Source organism: Protopterus annectens, chromosome 2.part2 (genome assembly GCF_019279795.1).
Source record: "Protopterus annectens isolate FY-2018-M chromosome 2.part2, PAN1.0, whole genome shotgun sequence".
Lineage (NCBI taxonomy): Eukaryota > Metazoa > Chordata > Ceratodontiformes > Protopteridae > Protopterus > Protopterus annectens.
Genome location: NC_056730.1, coordinates 810,365,774 through 810,383,668, shown reverse-complemented (window position 1 = coordinate 810,383,668; position 17,895 = coordinate 810,365,774). Strand labels below are relative to the sequence as shown.

The following is a 17,895-nucleotide window of genomic DNA, read 5'->3' as shown; positions in this document are numbered from 1 at the left end:
TCCAGTTTTCAGCGAGGTGCCTTCGCAGCCCCTGACGACTGCAGAATTGGAACCCCAGACAGCTGCGGATTCTCAAGCGGAGTGTACTAGGCCGACGCAGTCATCTTCATTAGGCCCTTCCGTCACCGGAGCAGAAGGAGACCCCTGTGCAGTGGAAACACCTTCGGTTGCAGAAGGTGTCTTCAGATGGACTACACTCACCATTAAATCTTATGCTAAGCTTAAAACTCCTTTAAAACCAATAAAGACTGTACATCAGTCTACAGTTCAAGGCCCCATGCCTAAGAAACAGATGCTTAAGATGGCTGAAGATTTGATTACCCTAATCAGGGGTTCCCATCCCCCTCCAGATAAAAGACCAAGACAAAAGGAGGATTATGCTTCCTCTGACCAGGTTTCAATTTCCTCAGATTCTTCTGAGGAACAGGATTACACTTTTCCCTCTTATGAAGACACTGATGCTGAAGACTGTATTCCCTCAGCATCTCCCCCTGAAGACTACTCCTATGGGGAAACTTTACATACCATGAGGGAACATTTCCACTGGGAAGGCCAGGACTACTCTAATTCTAAGAAAAGGCTCCGAGAGTTCCTTTTACTACCCTAGCACAGACCACTTGCTATCCCTCCAGTTTTAGATATTGTGGATGATGATTACTTGGAGTCTAGTCTAAATCCAGACTCTCTACCTCCTGCTCCAGCCAAACCAGACAGATACTACAGAGTACCTGACTCACACAAATTCCTGTATAAAAGCCCTGTGGCTGACCCAGAAAAAATTTCCCAGGGTCCCAAGGGGGCTAAAGCTTCTATGGCTAAAAATCTTGTGCCCTCTGAAAGGGATTCCAGATCCCTAGATAGATGGGGAAAGAAAATATACACCTCAGCAACTCTGGCTATGAGAGCATTAAATTGTCAGTTTCACATGCTGAAATATCAGCAATTCCTAATGTCTCAATTCAAACAAAAAATGAGCATGCATACTGAACAGTCTGAATTCAAGGAAATGCAGGGTCTGTTGCATGAAGCTGAACAGGTGGGCAAACATACTTTACAATGTGGATTTGATTCATTGGAAGCTTCCTGTAGAGCAGCTGTTACTGGGTCTGTCATACGTAGACATGCTTGGTTTAAAGAACAAACCCTACCTGATCATGTTAAAGGAAAATTATTGGATGCACCTTTACAGCAGGATGTATTATTTGGTGTCAAAGCAGAAGAGGTTTTAAAGAAAATGGAGGATAAGGCAAAGTCTATGCAGACGGTCAAGGATTTTTTTACAGGTACAACCCCCTCGTTTCAGCAGAAATTGGCCAACAAAAAACTGGTCCTTTCCAGCTTCTGACAGATCACAGACGGGCAAATACAGATGCCCAAGGGGCAGAGGTCACTCACAAGGCCCTTACAACCCTCGCCAATGGGGTACTGCTACCCAGAAAGGAGGAGAAGACAGGCCCCAAGCTAGCAGAAGACAAACACAATGACTCAATCCACAAACTACCAAGCAAATCTCTCCTGGCAGCTCCCTTGGGAGGAAAATTAGCATTTTTTGCAGACAGCTGGCACATCATCACAAAAGACAAATGGGTTCTAAACATGGTCTCACAAGGATACAGATTCCACTTTCATACCTTGCCAAGGATAAAAGGAATGCCAAACCTGCCACCAAATCAATGGGCAGAGGCACAAAAACAAATTACAGCTCTCATGGACATGAGAGCCATTCAACAGGTACCTACACAGGAGCAAGGACAAGGATTTTACTCAAGACTCTTTCTAGTCCCAAGAAAAGACAAAGCATGGAGACCCATTCTGGATCTTTCAATTCTGAACACCTATCTGCAAGTACCAAAATTCAAGATGCTAACACTACAGCAGCTTCTTCCCATGCTGGGCAAGAATGCTTGGCTAGTAACGTTGGACCTCAAGGAGGCATACCTGCATGTCCCTATCAGACAAAATTGCAGAAGATACCTCCGCTTCATTGCAGGTTCAACGCATTATCAATTCTCTGCACTGCCCTTTGGCTTATCTACTGCGCCCAGGGTCTTCACAAAATGCCTGGCACCAGTAATTGCATACTGCAGACAAAGAGGAATTCAAATATACCCATACCTGGACGACTGCCTTATTCAAGCAGAAAGCAAGGACATTCTTTTAAAACGTCTGGCATTTGTCAAACACCTAAGTTGCCTAGGGTACACAGTAAACAAAAAGAAATCAAAACTAGTGCCCTCACAAAACATAATATTCCTGGGTGCCAGCTTGAATACAACGGCCCAGATGGCTTATCTCATGCCAGACAAGCAACAGCAGCTGACTCAATATTTCAAAATAATGGCAACAAAGACACAACTACCTGCAAGAAAAATTCTGCAGGCCTTGGGATTCATGGCATCTTGCATACTACTAATACCATTTGCAAAACTGCATATGAGGAAATTACAGTGGTACCTGAAAAGCGTATGGACTCAGCACAGCCACAGCCAGCTTGGAAACAGTGATACCACTCATTCCCTGCCTTCAACAGGAGTTTCTGTGGTGGGCACAGGCATGTCACCTCAACAAGGGTCAGCCTTTCACCTTACCCACAGCCAGGCAAACTATGACAACGGATGCATCAGACTATGCCTGGGGAGCACACATGGCAGGACAGTGCATTCAGGGCAAATGGACTACAGATCAAAGGCATCTGCATATCAATCAAAAAGAAATGCTAGCAGTACAGAATGCCCTAACAGCTTTCAAGGACCTCTTACACCCAGGGCAACTAATAATAAAGACGGACAATACCACAGTAATGTGGTACATAAACAAGCAAGGGGGCACACATTCCTACCCTCTATGCAGGCAAGCAATGACCTTGTGGAACACAGCACTGTCTTACCAGGTTCAATTACAAGTACAATTCCTGCCAGGAAAGAAAAACACATTGGTAGACGACCTAAGCAGAAACATTATGGATCCACACGAGTGGAAACTAACTCCACAAGTATTTGCAATGATAGTTCAAAAATGGGGACGCCCAGACATAGATCTGTTTGCCAGCCCCCAAAACTACCAACTTCAAAAATTTTGCAGAAGGACATTCTGTCCACAAGCTTGGAAAGTGGACGCCCTCTCATTCAGTTGGAAAACATTAACAGTGAATGCCTTTCCTCCACTGCCTCTTCTAGCAAAGGTACTGCTGAAAGTCAGATTAGAGAGGCCACAAATGATACTCATTGCACCAGACTGGCCACGCCAGCACTGGTATCCAATTCTAAGGAACATGGCCCACGGCCCACCATGGATTTTACCACAAATTCCTCACCTGCTCACCCAGCGAGACAATCAAATTCTACACAGCCAGCTCAAGACTCTAAACCTGGCTGCATAGCAAATTACCTAAACAACCAGCCAACACCTCTATCCAAAGCTGTTATGGATGTCATTCTGGAGGCCCAGCACCAGGAAAACCTATTCAGACAAATGAAAAAGATTTTGCGCCTGGAACCAGGCTAAAGGCCAAAATCCCCTTGATCCAAACATTCCTCAGATTCTACAATATTTAACTGAGATGTTGCACAAAGGACTTTCCTTTTCATCTATTAAGATCCACGCCTCAGCCATTTCAGCTCATTACAACATGGATCCTCCTTTATTCTCACATCCACTCCTAAGACAGTACCTCAGGGGGGCTAAGAACATAAGACCGCCCAGGAGAGCACCAACACCTACTTGGGATCTCAACTTTGTTCTGGAAAAGCTTACACTTCCGCCCTTTGAACCAGCTTTTTCAGCTGATTTAAAGTTTCTTTCATGGTAAACTGCCCTGCTACTAGCAATAACCTCAGCTAGAAGAGTCTCAGAGCTACAGGCACTAATGGCAGTGGAGCCTTTCCTCATTTTCCATCAAGACAGAGTCTCTACGAACTAACCCTTCCTTTATGCCAGAGGTGGTATCCAGTGTGGCCGTAAACCAAACTATTCATTTGCCCACCTTTTTTCCCAAATCCCCAGAACAAAGGAGACTCCTGCACTCTTTGGAAATTCACAGGCAATTACATTACTACTTGGATAAAACTAAGGCTTTCAGAAAATCTGACCAGCTCTTTGTAGCCTATGCTGCAGGATCACAAGGAAAAGCTATCTCAAAACAGACCATTTCTCAATGGATAGGGCATTGCATACATTTCTGCTACACACATCATGGGAAACCGGTACCTGCTAACATTAGGTCCCACTCCACCAGGGCTACAGCTACATCAGCAACCTTTCTCAGGGGAGTACAAACCAAGGATATTCTGGAAGCTGCAACTTGGAGTTCAGTGCACACCTTCACCAAACACTATCACTTACCTCTATATTCTAAGACTAGAGCTGGTTTTGCCACTGCAGTTTTGCAGGGCCTACTAGCTTCTTCTAACCCTGTTTAACTCCACCACCAGACCTCCCAACTGTCCCGAATTACTCGGTTTTTACCGAGTTTTGGGGTCCAAAACTGGGGTGCCACGATTCCCGAGTGGCACCCCTTTAGTTCCGATTTTCTTTCACAGTGTTTTTATTATTTTTTTTAAGTTTTCGCGCTGTCAGCTGACGTCATCATGCGCGATGACGTCAGCTCCGTCAGGGTTGCCAGCCTCTCAGAATTGAGCTCGCGTACATATTCACAGTATTTCCGGCTCAAAATTAAATACTTTCTGAGCGGGAACGGTTTGTTTGCTGATGCAAGTCGCGCCTGGCTGATCATTACAAGTGCTCGTTTTCATTATGGTCTGGACTCTGGATTATTTATTAGCTTGTAGTTCTAACTTCTGGCTGCTCGTTTGTGGATTTAAGGCTGATTTTTGTGACTGAATTAGTGAAGGCTCATCAGCTGCTGCAATGCCGATGTATTATCACCACCTGGCTGCAAACAAAGTAAGGTAGGTGTGTATGTGTGTTGCTCTGTCTGTTGTACATTTTATCACAACAAGGTCAAGCATATGAGTTTTCCCCTTGCTTATCTTTATGCAAGTAAAAGAGCATGGAAAAAAAGCACATAAATCTTCTGAAATGACCATGCATGTCAGTCTTTGCCATTGCGTGTTCCTGAAAATAGCCAAGACAACATTGGTAGTTTCAAACAGCCACACACAAACGAAATCTTTTCTTTAAACAATTGACTTCTCAAGACAACCCAAAACTATGCCTCAGAGTTTTATTACTCAGGTTGTGAGTTTTCCTTTCTGCCAACTCATACTTCATCTGCATATCCTCCCTTACAGATACTTCAGTTGATCAGACTATGGTTACGCACTTTTTATTCTCTGTCTTTTTTTTCTGTACAACTCCTCCATTTTATATCCCAAAAGTGTGCTGTAAGCCTGTAAAGAAGAGGCAAACTCTTCATCACGTGTGTCAAACTATAGAAAAAGAAACTAGGGATTGCCACATTTTCAAATGTCCACAGCTGGACATTTTGTGTAAAAGCATTAGATTTTGAATGACGAAACATACATACAGCCAGTGCAAAGGACGATATGTTGCTTACACTTCTTTAAGACACAAAGTGACTGTTTATGCAACCATTAAAGAAAACTTATCTATTAAAATCTCTGGACGTTATTATTTAAGCCCCAGACCCCCCCAGACAAAACTGTAGAGAGAGTTTTGAGACTTCTATTCTGAATTTCTGACATCCTTGAGCCACGTTTTCTGAAGTGCCTCATGTTTTTGAATGGGAAAGCTGGTTGTGGTGGCATCAAACCATTCAGAACTTCAGAGCTCAAATTTATTCCTTTACTCATCTTGTTTCTCACTGTTATTTATTCCTGGAGCAGAAATTGTAGATCTTAGTTGCTTGATGCCATATTTGGAAGGGCAAAAGGATCTGTGAATCGCTACATATATTGCAAGGTATCTGATCTCTCTTTGCCCAGGCGGGAATGCATACCTTTTTTGATTTAGTAATTAATAACTTAGACAAGTGTTGAGAAAAGCATACTTTGGGAACATTGCTGTAGTGGGTACATGTGGAAATAATTAGCTTACTTCTTTCTGAGAACAAAACATTGCTTTGTATAATTTTTATGTAATATTTAAGTTGGTGTTGGTTTGGCATCAGGTAGTCATTTTTTTTCCCTAATAAGTTAATGTATATTTGTAAAGCTTTTTTATGCTGCTATGTTGAATGGCAGCTGGGAATGTATGTATTATTGCACTGCAATTGTTAATTATACCAGGCTCTCAAAATATATTTGCAAATGACTTTTTTCCATAATGAAATACGGCAGCTAAATTTGAACCTAACAGGCATTATTACTCGATAGAACTGGCATTTAGGTTCTACCATGGCAGGGGTTATGGTAATTAACAGAAATGCACAATTTCACTTACATTTTTAAAGGTTTATTTGATTACTTTTTTAATGCTTACTTGGTGCATACAAGTTATTTTCAGAAGTCACAGGTTCTTCAATGTTTTGTTAGACTATTCCCCTGATGCTTTATGGGGTAGAAGGTGAATTTGTGTGAATTTTTGTGCAGTGTTTAACAATAGTGTGTTCTAAAAATTGCTTTTGTGACATTCTTAGTGCACTGTGAGTAAAGATATGTATTGATTTTTTTATGAAAATAATTAGTCTGAGTTTAGTAAATAAATATTGATTTGTAACTGGTGGTCTGCAATAATTTTGCCCAGACATTAGTCAGCCATTCCACTGTAACACATCAGTAGTATAAGTGTTGAAAACGTGATTACATGTGAATGTACCCTCCTGCCATACTTCTGCAGGTATAGGTGTGACACTGGTGAGTTAGAGTTATTGGGACATAGCACGGCAAGGGAGATTGGCATCCAGTTACATTACTTCACTTGCACTTGAATACTTGCAAGATAGTCTATTATTAATTGGGAATTAAAATAGCTGTGTAAAATACCTAACATTTGTAGTTGTAGTAGCTGGATTGCATTTATATGTGATGAGAAAAGCAAACTATATGATGTTAAAAAATAATTAAAATGTAAATGTAGTACAAGTAGCTAAGAAATCATAGTAGTTGTATAATCCATTTTGTGCGTAGCCCTCAAAACTTTGTGGTTATAAAACTTCTTTAGGGCACAAAGTGGGCAGATAGTGAATCCCCATTCCTGCAGAACGACAGAAAGTATACATTTGAGGTGAGTATATGGCATGCAAATGCAGTGTTAGTAGGTTGTATTTTGAAATTTTCTTCTGCAGTACATGTCAAAGTAAGAGATGAGACGCAATGCATGTTTATGTGCAAATATATACTGGAATTTGCAGAAATAAGCTTTTCAGCTTCAAATATAAATAAAACACTATCATTCTGTTTATTTGGTGTTTAATATTTTGTCCTTTCTTCAGTTTGTGTTTAAATGTTGGTATCCCATGATCCCATTGGAGTGGGTGGGGTTACATAATTATGTACGCAAATTTTATGTTAATCAGTGTACAGATTTGTACCTATTTTTCATGGGCTTTGCCCAGATTTTTGATGTTTTCAGGTTGAGAGGTATGTCCACCACCCATCCTTAGCTTTGGGATTCAACCCAAGTGTGATGACTGCAGCAGGGTTACACGTTGAGCATAGTACAGTTTTGTACCTACCATAAATGTAGATGTTCGAGTGTTCACCCTGCTGCAGTCCAGGTTACCCTCCCTCCATCCCCTCTGAACTAGCTGAACTTATCTGTATCACTCTATCCTATACAAACTCTGTGGTGTATTTGCTTGTGCCTGAAGGTATTGTTTTATTTTTATATAGCTATATATATATATATATATATATATATATATATATATATTGCCTACTTATTGGGGGTATCTGACATCTGGGGCAAGAAAAACTGAAGAAAATGGCATTGGATACCTCTTATATACCCCTGGCGCACTGACGTCCGGGAAGAAGCGACAGCAACCAACGCCGGACCAAGACTTTGGAACTCAGGCCGACTGCGGGACCGCCTGACAGCAGGATAACCCAAGTGTGATGACTGCAGCAGGGTGAACACTCGAACATCTACATTTATGGTAGGTACAAAACTGTACTTTTTCCCCCTCTCCAGCTTAGATAGCAGGTGCACACACAAATGAACATTCTCTTTCTGTGGCTTCTAATCCTGCTAAATTAAGTAGAGTAAATGCCTTTGTACAGTTATCTTTATCAGAAAATGCAGCCTGTATGAAAATGTCATACTCTTCCTCAAACACTTTCCAGTTGTCTGCAATATTGTTGTCAAACTCAAGTGCACTGGGTTTTCAAAATCCGTCTGCCATGCCCACAAACTATGTGCAAACACACTGAAAATATGGCCCTTGTAATTATGCACAAACTGTTCTGTGAGATTGTAATATTCAAATGCACAATAAACTCTTAACACTGCACTTTGCAAAATATGCTCTGTAATGGCTGTATTCTGCAAAATAGCTTTACTGTAATAGTGCTCAAACATGCAAACACTTTATACACTTCTGATAACTCTGTCTTTGATAAATACGAAAAATGCATGCTTAGCGAAAATGCGGTCATTTCCTTTTATTAGTTTTATGCAATTCAGACTTTATTTTGAACATTTCCATAGTAATTTTAATATTTTTATCAATATCTGACGTACTGGTTTATACAAATGCAGTCTGTATACTTCATTTCAAGCCCTTACTGATGAGTTGTGCCACATAGAAGGATTTCCTAACTGTTGTGGCGATGTGGTTATCGAAGGTGAGACCACTGTCAACCTGTGTCCCTAAGTCTCTTATCAAACTTTTGGTGTTTAGTGTACTGCTACCTATGTGGTAATTCACGGGTACATGTTTTTTCCCAAAGGGGATAACAATACATTTCTTGGCATTGAGCTTGAGCCCATGGCTCTGGCACCAAACATCTGTTTCTGTAAGGCCCTTTTGTAGAGTATCCGCATCATTTGGGGATTCAATAATGGCTTCCAGTTTGCAGTCATCTGCGAACTTTGTTAGCCAGAGTCCCTTAGTGTTGGCCTGTACTTCAGAGAAGTAGATGCCAAACAAGAGCGGTCCCAGGACTGAACCCTGAGGTACTCCACTTGTTACTTGTCTGGAGTTAGATTTGGAGTTGGCTACTTTTGCAGTGTGGGTTATGTCAGTAAGCCAGTTGGCAACCCATTGAGTGACGTAGGAATTAATGCCCAGCTTAGTAAGTCATTCTATGATTCCAGAGTGGGGGAAGGTGTCAAAGGCCTTGGCGAGGTGCAGATAGGCTGTGTGGACCGCCTTACCCTCGTCCATGGCACTGGAGACTGATTCGAAGAAGTCAGTCAGGTTCAGAGACTAAGATCAGCCCTTCAAGAACCCAAACTGGGTGGAGTCCAGTGTTTGAAGGTTGTCAATGTCTTTGTTTATAAGTTGCATGATAATACGTTCCATGGCCTTGCAGATCAGGCTCATCAGACTGATGGGGTGGTAGTTCCCGGGATTCATGGTGGATCCCCCCCTTGTGGAGTGGGATAACTGTAGCTGTGCGCCACTCAGTGGGCATGAAGCCTGAGGTGAGGCTATGATTAAACATGACACTTAGGTGAGGTGCCAGTTCATTTTGTAGTTCATGTAGTACACAGCCCGGGATGTCATCTGGTCCCATGGATGCTGTATTCTTATCTTTGGAGAGTGCGTTTTTTTACCTGTGTGGCCGTTATTACCGGAATTTGGCAATCTTCCGGTATTGAGATGGGCCGTTTAGGGGGTGAGGGGGGTGAAGTTGGCACTGAATTGATCTGCCAGGATATTGACATTACCCTTGGGATCAGTATATTTAATGCCATTCTGTTGTTGCTCAGAGCAGATCTGAGCATTGCTATTTAGATTTGTGACATAGTTATAGAATGCCTTGTGGTTGTCTTTGGAATCTTTGGCAATTTTATTTTCGTAACTAGCTTTGGAGGATTTTATGAGGGATTTCAGCTTCTTACTGAGGCTGGTAAGGGATTTTTTTGCATCCTGGGATTTTTCACTTTTTCTGCAACAGTTTCTTCCTTTTGTTGTAAAGTTTGTTTATGGCAGGGGACCACCAAATTGGCTTCCTTTTCTTGGAGGAGAGCATCGTGGTTCTATGTGCAATGGCACGATTCATGCATGAGTGGATGTGCTCATGCAGTGCCTTAGTGTAAGATTCAGCAGTTGACCTTTCAGTTCCCATCTGCATGGGTGTCATGAAGTTTGTCACTTCTGACTTGAGTAGCATGAAGTTGGCTTTGGAGAAGTTTTTTATGGAAGTTTTCTTACTGGGGGGGGGGGGGGTCTCGAACTGAAGTATTTGGATTCCATCCTGACTTCAAGTCCTTTAAACATGCTGTTTCTGACACCATGTCCTTTTAGACATGCCACTTCTGACACCATGTCGCTCATCCCTCTGTAACATAGCTGACAAGCAGGCGGGGTATTTCGTTTAGATGCTTTAATACATAGAAACACATTGGATGGATAGCAGCATCATAAAATATAAATGAACTAGTTAATGGGCAGACCTTACATACATACATGCTTATATCTCTACAACTTACTACACAGTGGCAGTCAGACTTGCACATGCTCAGTATTTATACACTTGTGCAAGCCCTTGGATAGCTTCTTAAAGGTACATACGCACACATTGATCTACACCCTTCATAGGGGATGCCAGCAATAACCTGCTCACCAGTTCTCAGGACATCAATGGCAGATGAAAAGAGTATTTCCAGCAGCTTTTAAATAGAACCCATAGAAGCTGTGTACTGCCCTTGACACAGCCTGTGTTTAGCGAAGAGGTGGAGCCCATCATACAAGAAGAAGAAGTAAGAACAGCACTAAGGAAAATGAAGTCAGGGAAAGCAGCAAGTTCAGATGAGGTCACAGCAAATATGATAAAAATGTTGGTTAAGATGGGAAGAAATGGCTCCTTAGGGTACTCATAGCAGTATGGAGAGAAAGGCGCATTACACATGACTAGAGAATAAGCATACTAGTAACTGTGTTCAAGAACAAAGGGGCTTTCACAACTGGGGGCAGTAAAGAGGTATCAAACTCTTGTTGCATTGCATGAAAATTCTGGAGAGTGTGATTTGATAAATAAATACACAGAGTAGTAGAAAGTAAGATGGGAGAAGACCAATTCAGATTTAGATCAGGATGGAGCACCACCGACCCAGTGTTTGCAGTGAGACATTTGAGAAAATACTAGAATTGAGGAAAGACTCCAATTGGGCATTCTTTGACTTTGAGAAAGTATATGACAAGGTCCCAAGAAACCTGATTTTGAGAGTTCTGTGGTGGTTTAAAGTCCCAGAAACATCTGTAGAATTATTGCACTCTGTGCACAAAGACTAAATGACTCAAGCACATACAGTGTTTGGTCTCTCAGAGGGGTTCCCAGTGGGAGTGGTTGTAGATCAGGGTTCAACTCTGAGCCCACTGTTGTTCATACTGGTACTGGACTACATTATCAAACAGACTGGAGAGGGCAGATCAGCAAATTTGCTGTATGCAGAAACTGTGTCATTATAGGCAGAACCTGAGCAAGAATTTTAGCAAAAGATAGGGGAATGAAATGGAAAACTGAAGGTACATAAGGGATGAAACTGGGTACAGATGAGATGGTTTTAATGGCAGCAAATGGGGGAAATGAGAGGAAGCTGAGAATTGAGATAGAAGGGAAAGTATGGCAGCAAATGGGGGAAATCAGAGGAAGCAGAGGATTGAGATAGAAGGGAAAGTAGTTGAACAGGTTAACAGTTCCAAGTATCTGGTAGAGGTGGTTGAGAAGAAGGAAAGTCTGAATGAGGAGGTTAAAGCTAGAATCGGAGGTACTGCAGATAGCCGGCACAGTGTGTCAGTTGTAGTGTATGACAGAAGAATGCCAGAGAAGCTGTACTACTGTATGGTACAGAAACCTGGGCAATAAAGGCAGAGTGGTTGAAGCTAGAGGTGATGGAGGTGAAGTGCCTGAGATAGGTAGTTGGATGCACACTGTAGGACGGATGAGGAAATAAGAACATAAGAGCAAAAGCCAAAGCGCTCCAATTACAGAAGAGATCACAGAGGATAGATTACAGTGTTTTGGGTGCATCTGCAGAAAAGCAGAAGACAATCTGGTGAAGAAGATTTGAGACGGAGAGGAAAAAGGCAAGAGGAAACGAACATGTCCAGCAAAGAGGCAGATAGATTATCTGAGAGAAAACCTGTGACAGTTGGGCATGAAGGTCAAAAAAGGTAAGAGAGTAGCATTGAATAGAAAGTGATAGTGATACAACACCTCAACCCCATGTAGAAAATGAAGGAAAAACTGTGTTGATGATCACTGTGATACCAAGAGCTGGAAGGAGAGAGAGCGAGAGAGAGAGAGAAAGAGACTCCCAAAGCCATGTCTCCGGATAAAGCTCTAATGCAACTGCATTTTTTTTTGGATAGCTCCAGTCTAGAATCTTGTTGAATTCAACAGCTAAGGAAGAGCATTAAAGAAACAAAACTTATTCCCAATTTAAAAATGATTCTATGGTCTGAAAAGTTTCACTTATTCAAGCATCTATTTGAATATTTTCAAAAATTATAATTTGATGTAAAAAGTCCCATGATAGGCTTAATATAGAGGATTATGACTGGGTCACTGATCATAACTTGCTTGTGTGTTTGAGACATGGATGGCAAGAAATTCAGCTCAAGTGTAGAAGCCGAGTCCAGACAGATCTGAAGTATAATTGTATTTTTCTTGTATGTAGTCTGGCTAGGGGAAACATGAGAATCATCAATGCCATATACCCTAGAATCTAAGAGACTTTCTTAGAGTTGTGCGGGTTTGATTTTGAGAAACTCTGGAAGAACTGTTGAAACAAGTCTACCTTATTTTGAGGAAGAAAGGCTGTACTCAAGGCAGAGTCTAATAAACATCCTAGGAAAATGGTTGTGTGAGAAGGGATTAAAGTCGAATTTTGAAAGTTCATTTGAAAACCCAGATTGAGTAGAAGTTCTAAACTGCTGTTAAAGACTATTGACAACTGAAAAAAAGACAACTGTCAAAAGACAACTGTCTAAATTTGGAAAAATGTGAATGCCTCAAAGTCTGCAGTAAACAATGACTGAAGCTAGGCATTATGTGAATATCCGAAATGTAGTGGAACATCCAGAGGGTAAACAGAAAAGTGATAGCTCAGAAGGCTCAAAGCCCTGTCACTGTACTTGGTATCCTACAGACTGCTAAGAGTTGACTTGTGTCTAGCATACAGTGTATCCTCCAACCAATACAGATGGATTTACTGCACATCAGCAAGTCAAATGGCATCAGAGATACTTTGTATAAGGATCTAAGCCTCTTCTGCAACATTAACAGAGTAGTTTGGAGAGACAGTTATATCTCTTATAGAATACCACTGCTCTGGAACAGACTCCATCCACATAAAACAAAGTTCATCCCTTTCCATATTCAAGCACAACTTGTATCTGTAGATGGGAAACAAACTTTACTCCTGGACTGCCCCCTTGTACTAGTAATTGACAGAAACCACACCTAACTACTTTATTCCATGCATGTTTCCCCTCAAATTATCTATGGAATGATCCCAGTTATTCCCACTGGGGCTAATTATATATAATATAGAGGGGTCCGCTTCTAAATCTTGAAAGCTCATAATCTTGAAATTCAAAATACTGAATCCAAAATCTTGAAAGTTCAAAATACTGAAAACTCAAAATACTGAATTTCATAATATCGAAAAAAACTACAGGATATTAACACTTGCTGTACTCCACCAGAAGTACATAGAGAAACAAAACACAAAGCATATTAGTTTACTCCAACTATTAGCAGGGGTCAAGACCCCTGCACACCCCCTGCTACTTAAATACATCAACTCCGAAATCGCACTTTACTACATTAAGATGAGTTATGTTGTTGTATCGCAAATTAAAAGGGAACAAGTAATGGTATGTCTGCCATCTTCTTCTGTGGAGTGCGATCTCAGAGTTGATATATGTAAGTAGCAGGAGGTGTGCAGCCCCCCCCCCCCCCACATGGGAGGTGCAGGGAGGCTTGCCCCCCTACTTTATAGTTGGAGAAGAGTAATGTGATGTGAATTTGTTCTATCTCGCCTTCATTCTTACTGATGGGTTCAGAGCTGCTCATCGGCTCCGACTTGGCCAAAATGCAAAAGCTCGAGGTCTTCAACCAGCTCGTGGCCTACCCCCTATACCATGATGCACTGGTACTTCCCCCAGATCTCATTTGCCGCTGCAACAAATTGTGTGTTTCACCAGCTCTGGCCAGTGAAATTTAAGTATATTTCTTGTTGTTATATTTATTATTACATTTTTTTCTTTCAAATTTAGCTAGTAGTACTTTGTTAGTTTGCTGCTGGAGAATTAACCATAATGCTTGTGCACTCCTTAGTTTATAGGAACTTTGCTTCATTGTGTGGCCGTTTTATTAGGCCTAGTTAAAAACTCCCTTCCCTATTTAGTGTGCTTTAAAAAAAAATATATATATATATATATATATATATATATATATATATATATATATATATATATATAAATATAAATAATTCATAGTTATTTGCTGTGTTTTCTTGATAGCCTAAACTTAGAGGCTAATGTCTTTCCTTTGAGCCCATTTTATTCTTAGGGCTGAGATGTGCTTTAAAAGGGTTCATATTGCCTGTTTAGGTTAGAAGGCTTTATAACTTTCCCTGTGTGTGTGTGTGTGTGTGTGTGTGTGTGTGTGTGTGCGTGTGTGTATACTTTAGTTACAGGTTATTGTTAAAGTCCGTATTTTCTTAGGGCATATATATGTGTATATATATATATATATATATATATATATATATATATATATATATATATATATATATAGCTAATGTTCTGACCTTTTTTTGCTGTGTGGCTTGTCAAAGTCTGGATTTAAGAAATGTCCTAAGTGTAGACAAAAGATGTCCATAACTGATGGACACTCAGAATGTGTTTATTGCTTAGGTGAGGTTCACCTGCAAGAGGACTGTTCCATATGCCATTCTTTTAGCAGTAGAGTGTTGCATGAAAGGAAGAGTAAGTTGATTGCTAGAAGTCTAGTAAAATCTTCCTTTTAAGAATCACTGGACAATGAAAGTACCCAGGACAAGACGTCACAATCTTCAAAAACTTCTTTGAAAACTTCTTTTGGGTCGGAGCCGAAGGAAAGTTCATCAGCCTATAAAGTAACAGATAAACCATTTGCCTTGGCTCCACAAGTTTGGGAACCAACAGTTGTCGTTGTTGGTAGGAGTCCATCTCCGGTATTGGGGCCGGTATCTCCTACCCTCAAGTCCCCTATCCTCCAATCAGTGGCGTCTTCTGTAGCCTCTTTTCGGTCCTCAAGGCTTTCGGACATGGATATGGATCGTCTGGTGCAGAGGCTTCTGCAGACACTTACGCTGGCCAAACCTTTGTCTGGGCCGACCTTCAGGGCTTCGGAACCATCCAAAACCCTTCAAGCTTCTTCCATTCCTCCTCCGACCCAACTTGAGGTTTTTGAGCTGGAGTGTTCTGAGCTGATGATCGTGGAACCGTCGAGGCCAACACCTCTTCCAGCCCTGTCAGTTCCAACAGATCAGACTTTTTCGGTGCCATCCGTGGAGTCTAGGAGCCGACATTCGATGGTCGGGTTTGGAGAGGATAGTCGAACAGATGTTTTGGTTACAACTTTATATACCACTCGGGGCTTTGGCTCGAATGAGTTTGGCGCCTACCTCGGGCTTGGAGCCCATCGCTTCAGTACGGAGGGAGTCACCTGCCTCTTCAGATTCAGGGGTTCCTTCTTATCGGAGCTGTGGGGGGCTTTTGATGCCATGAAGAGAGTATTGTCCCCTCGGGAGTGCACATCATCAGGGCCAATAACCTCCTCCCCTAAAGCACCTGTGTCTGCCTCTGCTTCTCAGATCTCACAAAAGCGTAGAGACCCAGAGCATCAGGATGCCGCAATGGGTGAACCCTGCTCTTCCAAGACCTCACCAGAAGCCTCCACTGATGAAGTTCCCAGGAAGAGGTTATGCAAGAGGAAGCATCTGGATTCCCCTCAGGAATCCGTCACTTCAGACACTGACTTAGATGAGTCAGAATGGTCCCCACGGTTCCTCTCAGAGGATATCTCCTTTGCAGATATCTTAGAAATTCTTAGAGAGGGATGGCTGGAAGCCCTTTAACCCTACTGATGATGAGTCATTCCTCCGGAAGGCTTTCGAGTCTCAGCCCTCCGCCACTTGGGTGTCTCCGCCTTTTGATGAGCTGATGGAACTGGTCTCTCGAAAGGTGTGGGAGTCCCCAGATACCATGGAACCTGTCCCTCGGAGGCCTAATAAATTTATAACTCCCCCCTCCAGGACAAGACCTTTCTAACCAAAGGAGTACCTGTTGATGCTATGATGGTGGTGGCAGCCACCAAGAAGGAATTGTCAGAAACTTCTACATCTGTCCATCCTCCTAATAAGGATTCTAGGATCATGGACAGATATGGAAAGCGCATGTTTAGTTCAGGGACCTTTGCCCTCAGATCGCTGAACTTCCTCACACATTTTACTAGATTGTAAAGAGATCTCCTAAAAGAGCTGGGAGATGCTCTACAGGGTTCAGCAGCTGAGGGGGTATCAGATAAAGTAACTTCCCAGCTTGCTATCCTCAGTTCACTTGTTTAACTCTTCCATGCATTTGGTTTTGTATGCAGCTGATGGAACGAGCAGGGCAACGGGTACAGGAATTGCTCTTATGAGACATTCCTGGATGCGCTTATGTTCCTTTGTGGAGCCCTGTAAGTCATCCTTTAACACCCCTTTCGATGGCTCATCCCTTTTTGGACCCAAAGTGAAAAATGCTTACCAGGTGTGAGCAAGATGGAAAGACTCTGTCTGCCATCGTAGTCTGTTTTTCCACCCATACCAGACCTTACCCCAAAGGTCAGAATGGAGGGAAGATGTGTTCTGTAAAACTCAAGGAGCTTCCCAAGGCACACATGGTGAACCCCCCTCTAGAGGCAGAGGAGGGGGTAATAATGGAAGACTTCGTCCACGCGGCAGAAGGGATCCGCAGAAACAGGGTGACTCTCTCTCTCTATATATGTATATATATTGATAGATATATATATATATATATATATATATATATATATATATATATATATATATATATATATATATATATATATATATATATATATATATATATATATATATATATATATATAGGTATATGGGTCTACTTCATAAGATCGACAGACCATTTGGTCGACAGCTCATTTGGTCGACAACTAGTATTCAAGGCAGTTAGGGCTTTGCCCCCCCTCCCCAATGTTGTGGGACCCTGGAGTTGATATATATATAGTTGGGGGGGGCTTAGCCCCCCACCTATTTTCATTTAAAATGTGTAGTTTTTCTTGTATTTTTATGCTTTTAAATAAAAATAGGTGGGGGCTTCGCCCCCACACCCCCCAATGTGGGGGGCTGTGCCCCCCACCCCCCTAACTAATCAACTCCAGGGTCGCACAACATTGGGGAGGGGGGCAAATCTCTAAGTGCCTTGAATACTGGTTGTCGACCAAATAAATGTCGATCAAATGGTCTGTCGATCTTATGAAGTAATATATATATATATATATATATATATATATATATATATATATATATATATATATATATATATACACTCGTCAAGATTCCTCTTGGAGAGGGCCAGTCTCTGGGTTATGAACCTGTCCCTCCAGTATGTTCTGTTGATTGTGGTAATGAGGTTGGGGTCTCTGGATCATGTGGTGCAGAGGGATTGGGATTTCTTTTGATGTAGCATTTCTAACAGAGCTGGGTCAGGCATGGCTTTGTAAGTCTTGCAGAGATCGCCTCTTGGGAGGCAATATAAGACAGAGAATAGTTGGAGCTGTTTGAGTCTGACCA

General features: G+C 41.8%; 1 protein-coding gene across 5 annotated transcripts in view; it reads left to right on the top strand.

The window, feature by feature from the left end:
* The window catches only part of CCNH (cyclin H), an 837,458-nt gene that overhangs the window by 775,638 nt on the left and 43,925 nt on the right, over positions 1-17,895 (top strand). For 3 of the 5 annotated variants that reach the window (XM_044064155.1, XM_044064150.1, XM_044064154.1), the window contains one exon: positions 7,081-7,143. The exons of the other annotated variants lie outside the window; for them this stretch is intronic. In XM_044064155.1, coding sequence (XP_043920090.1) covers positions 7,081-7,143 — 63 coding nt within the window. The remainder of the gene's footprint in view (positions 1-7,080; positions 7,144-17,895) is intronic. 5 annotated transcript variants of the gene reach the window in all.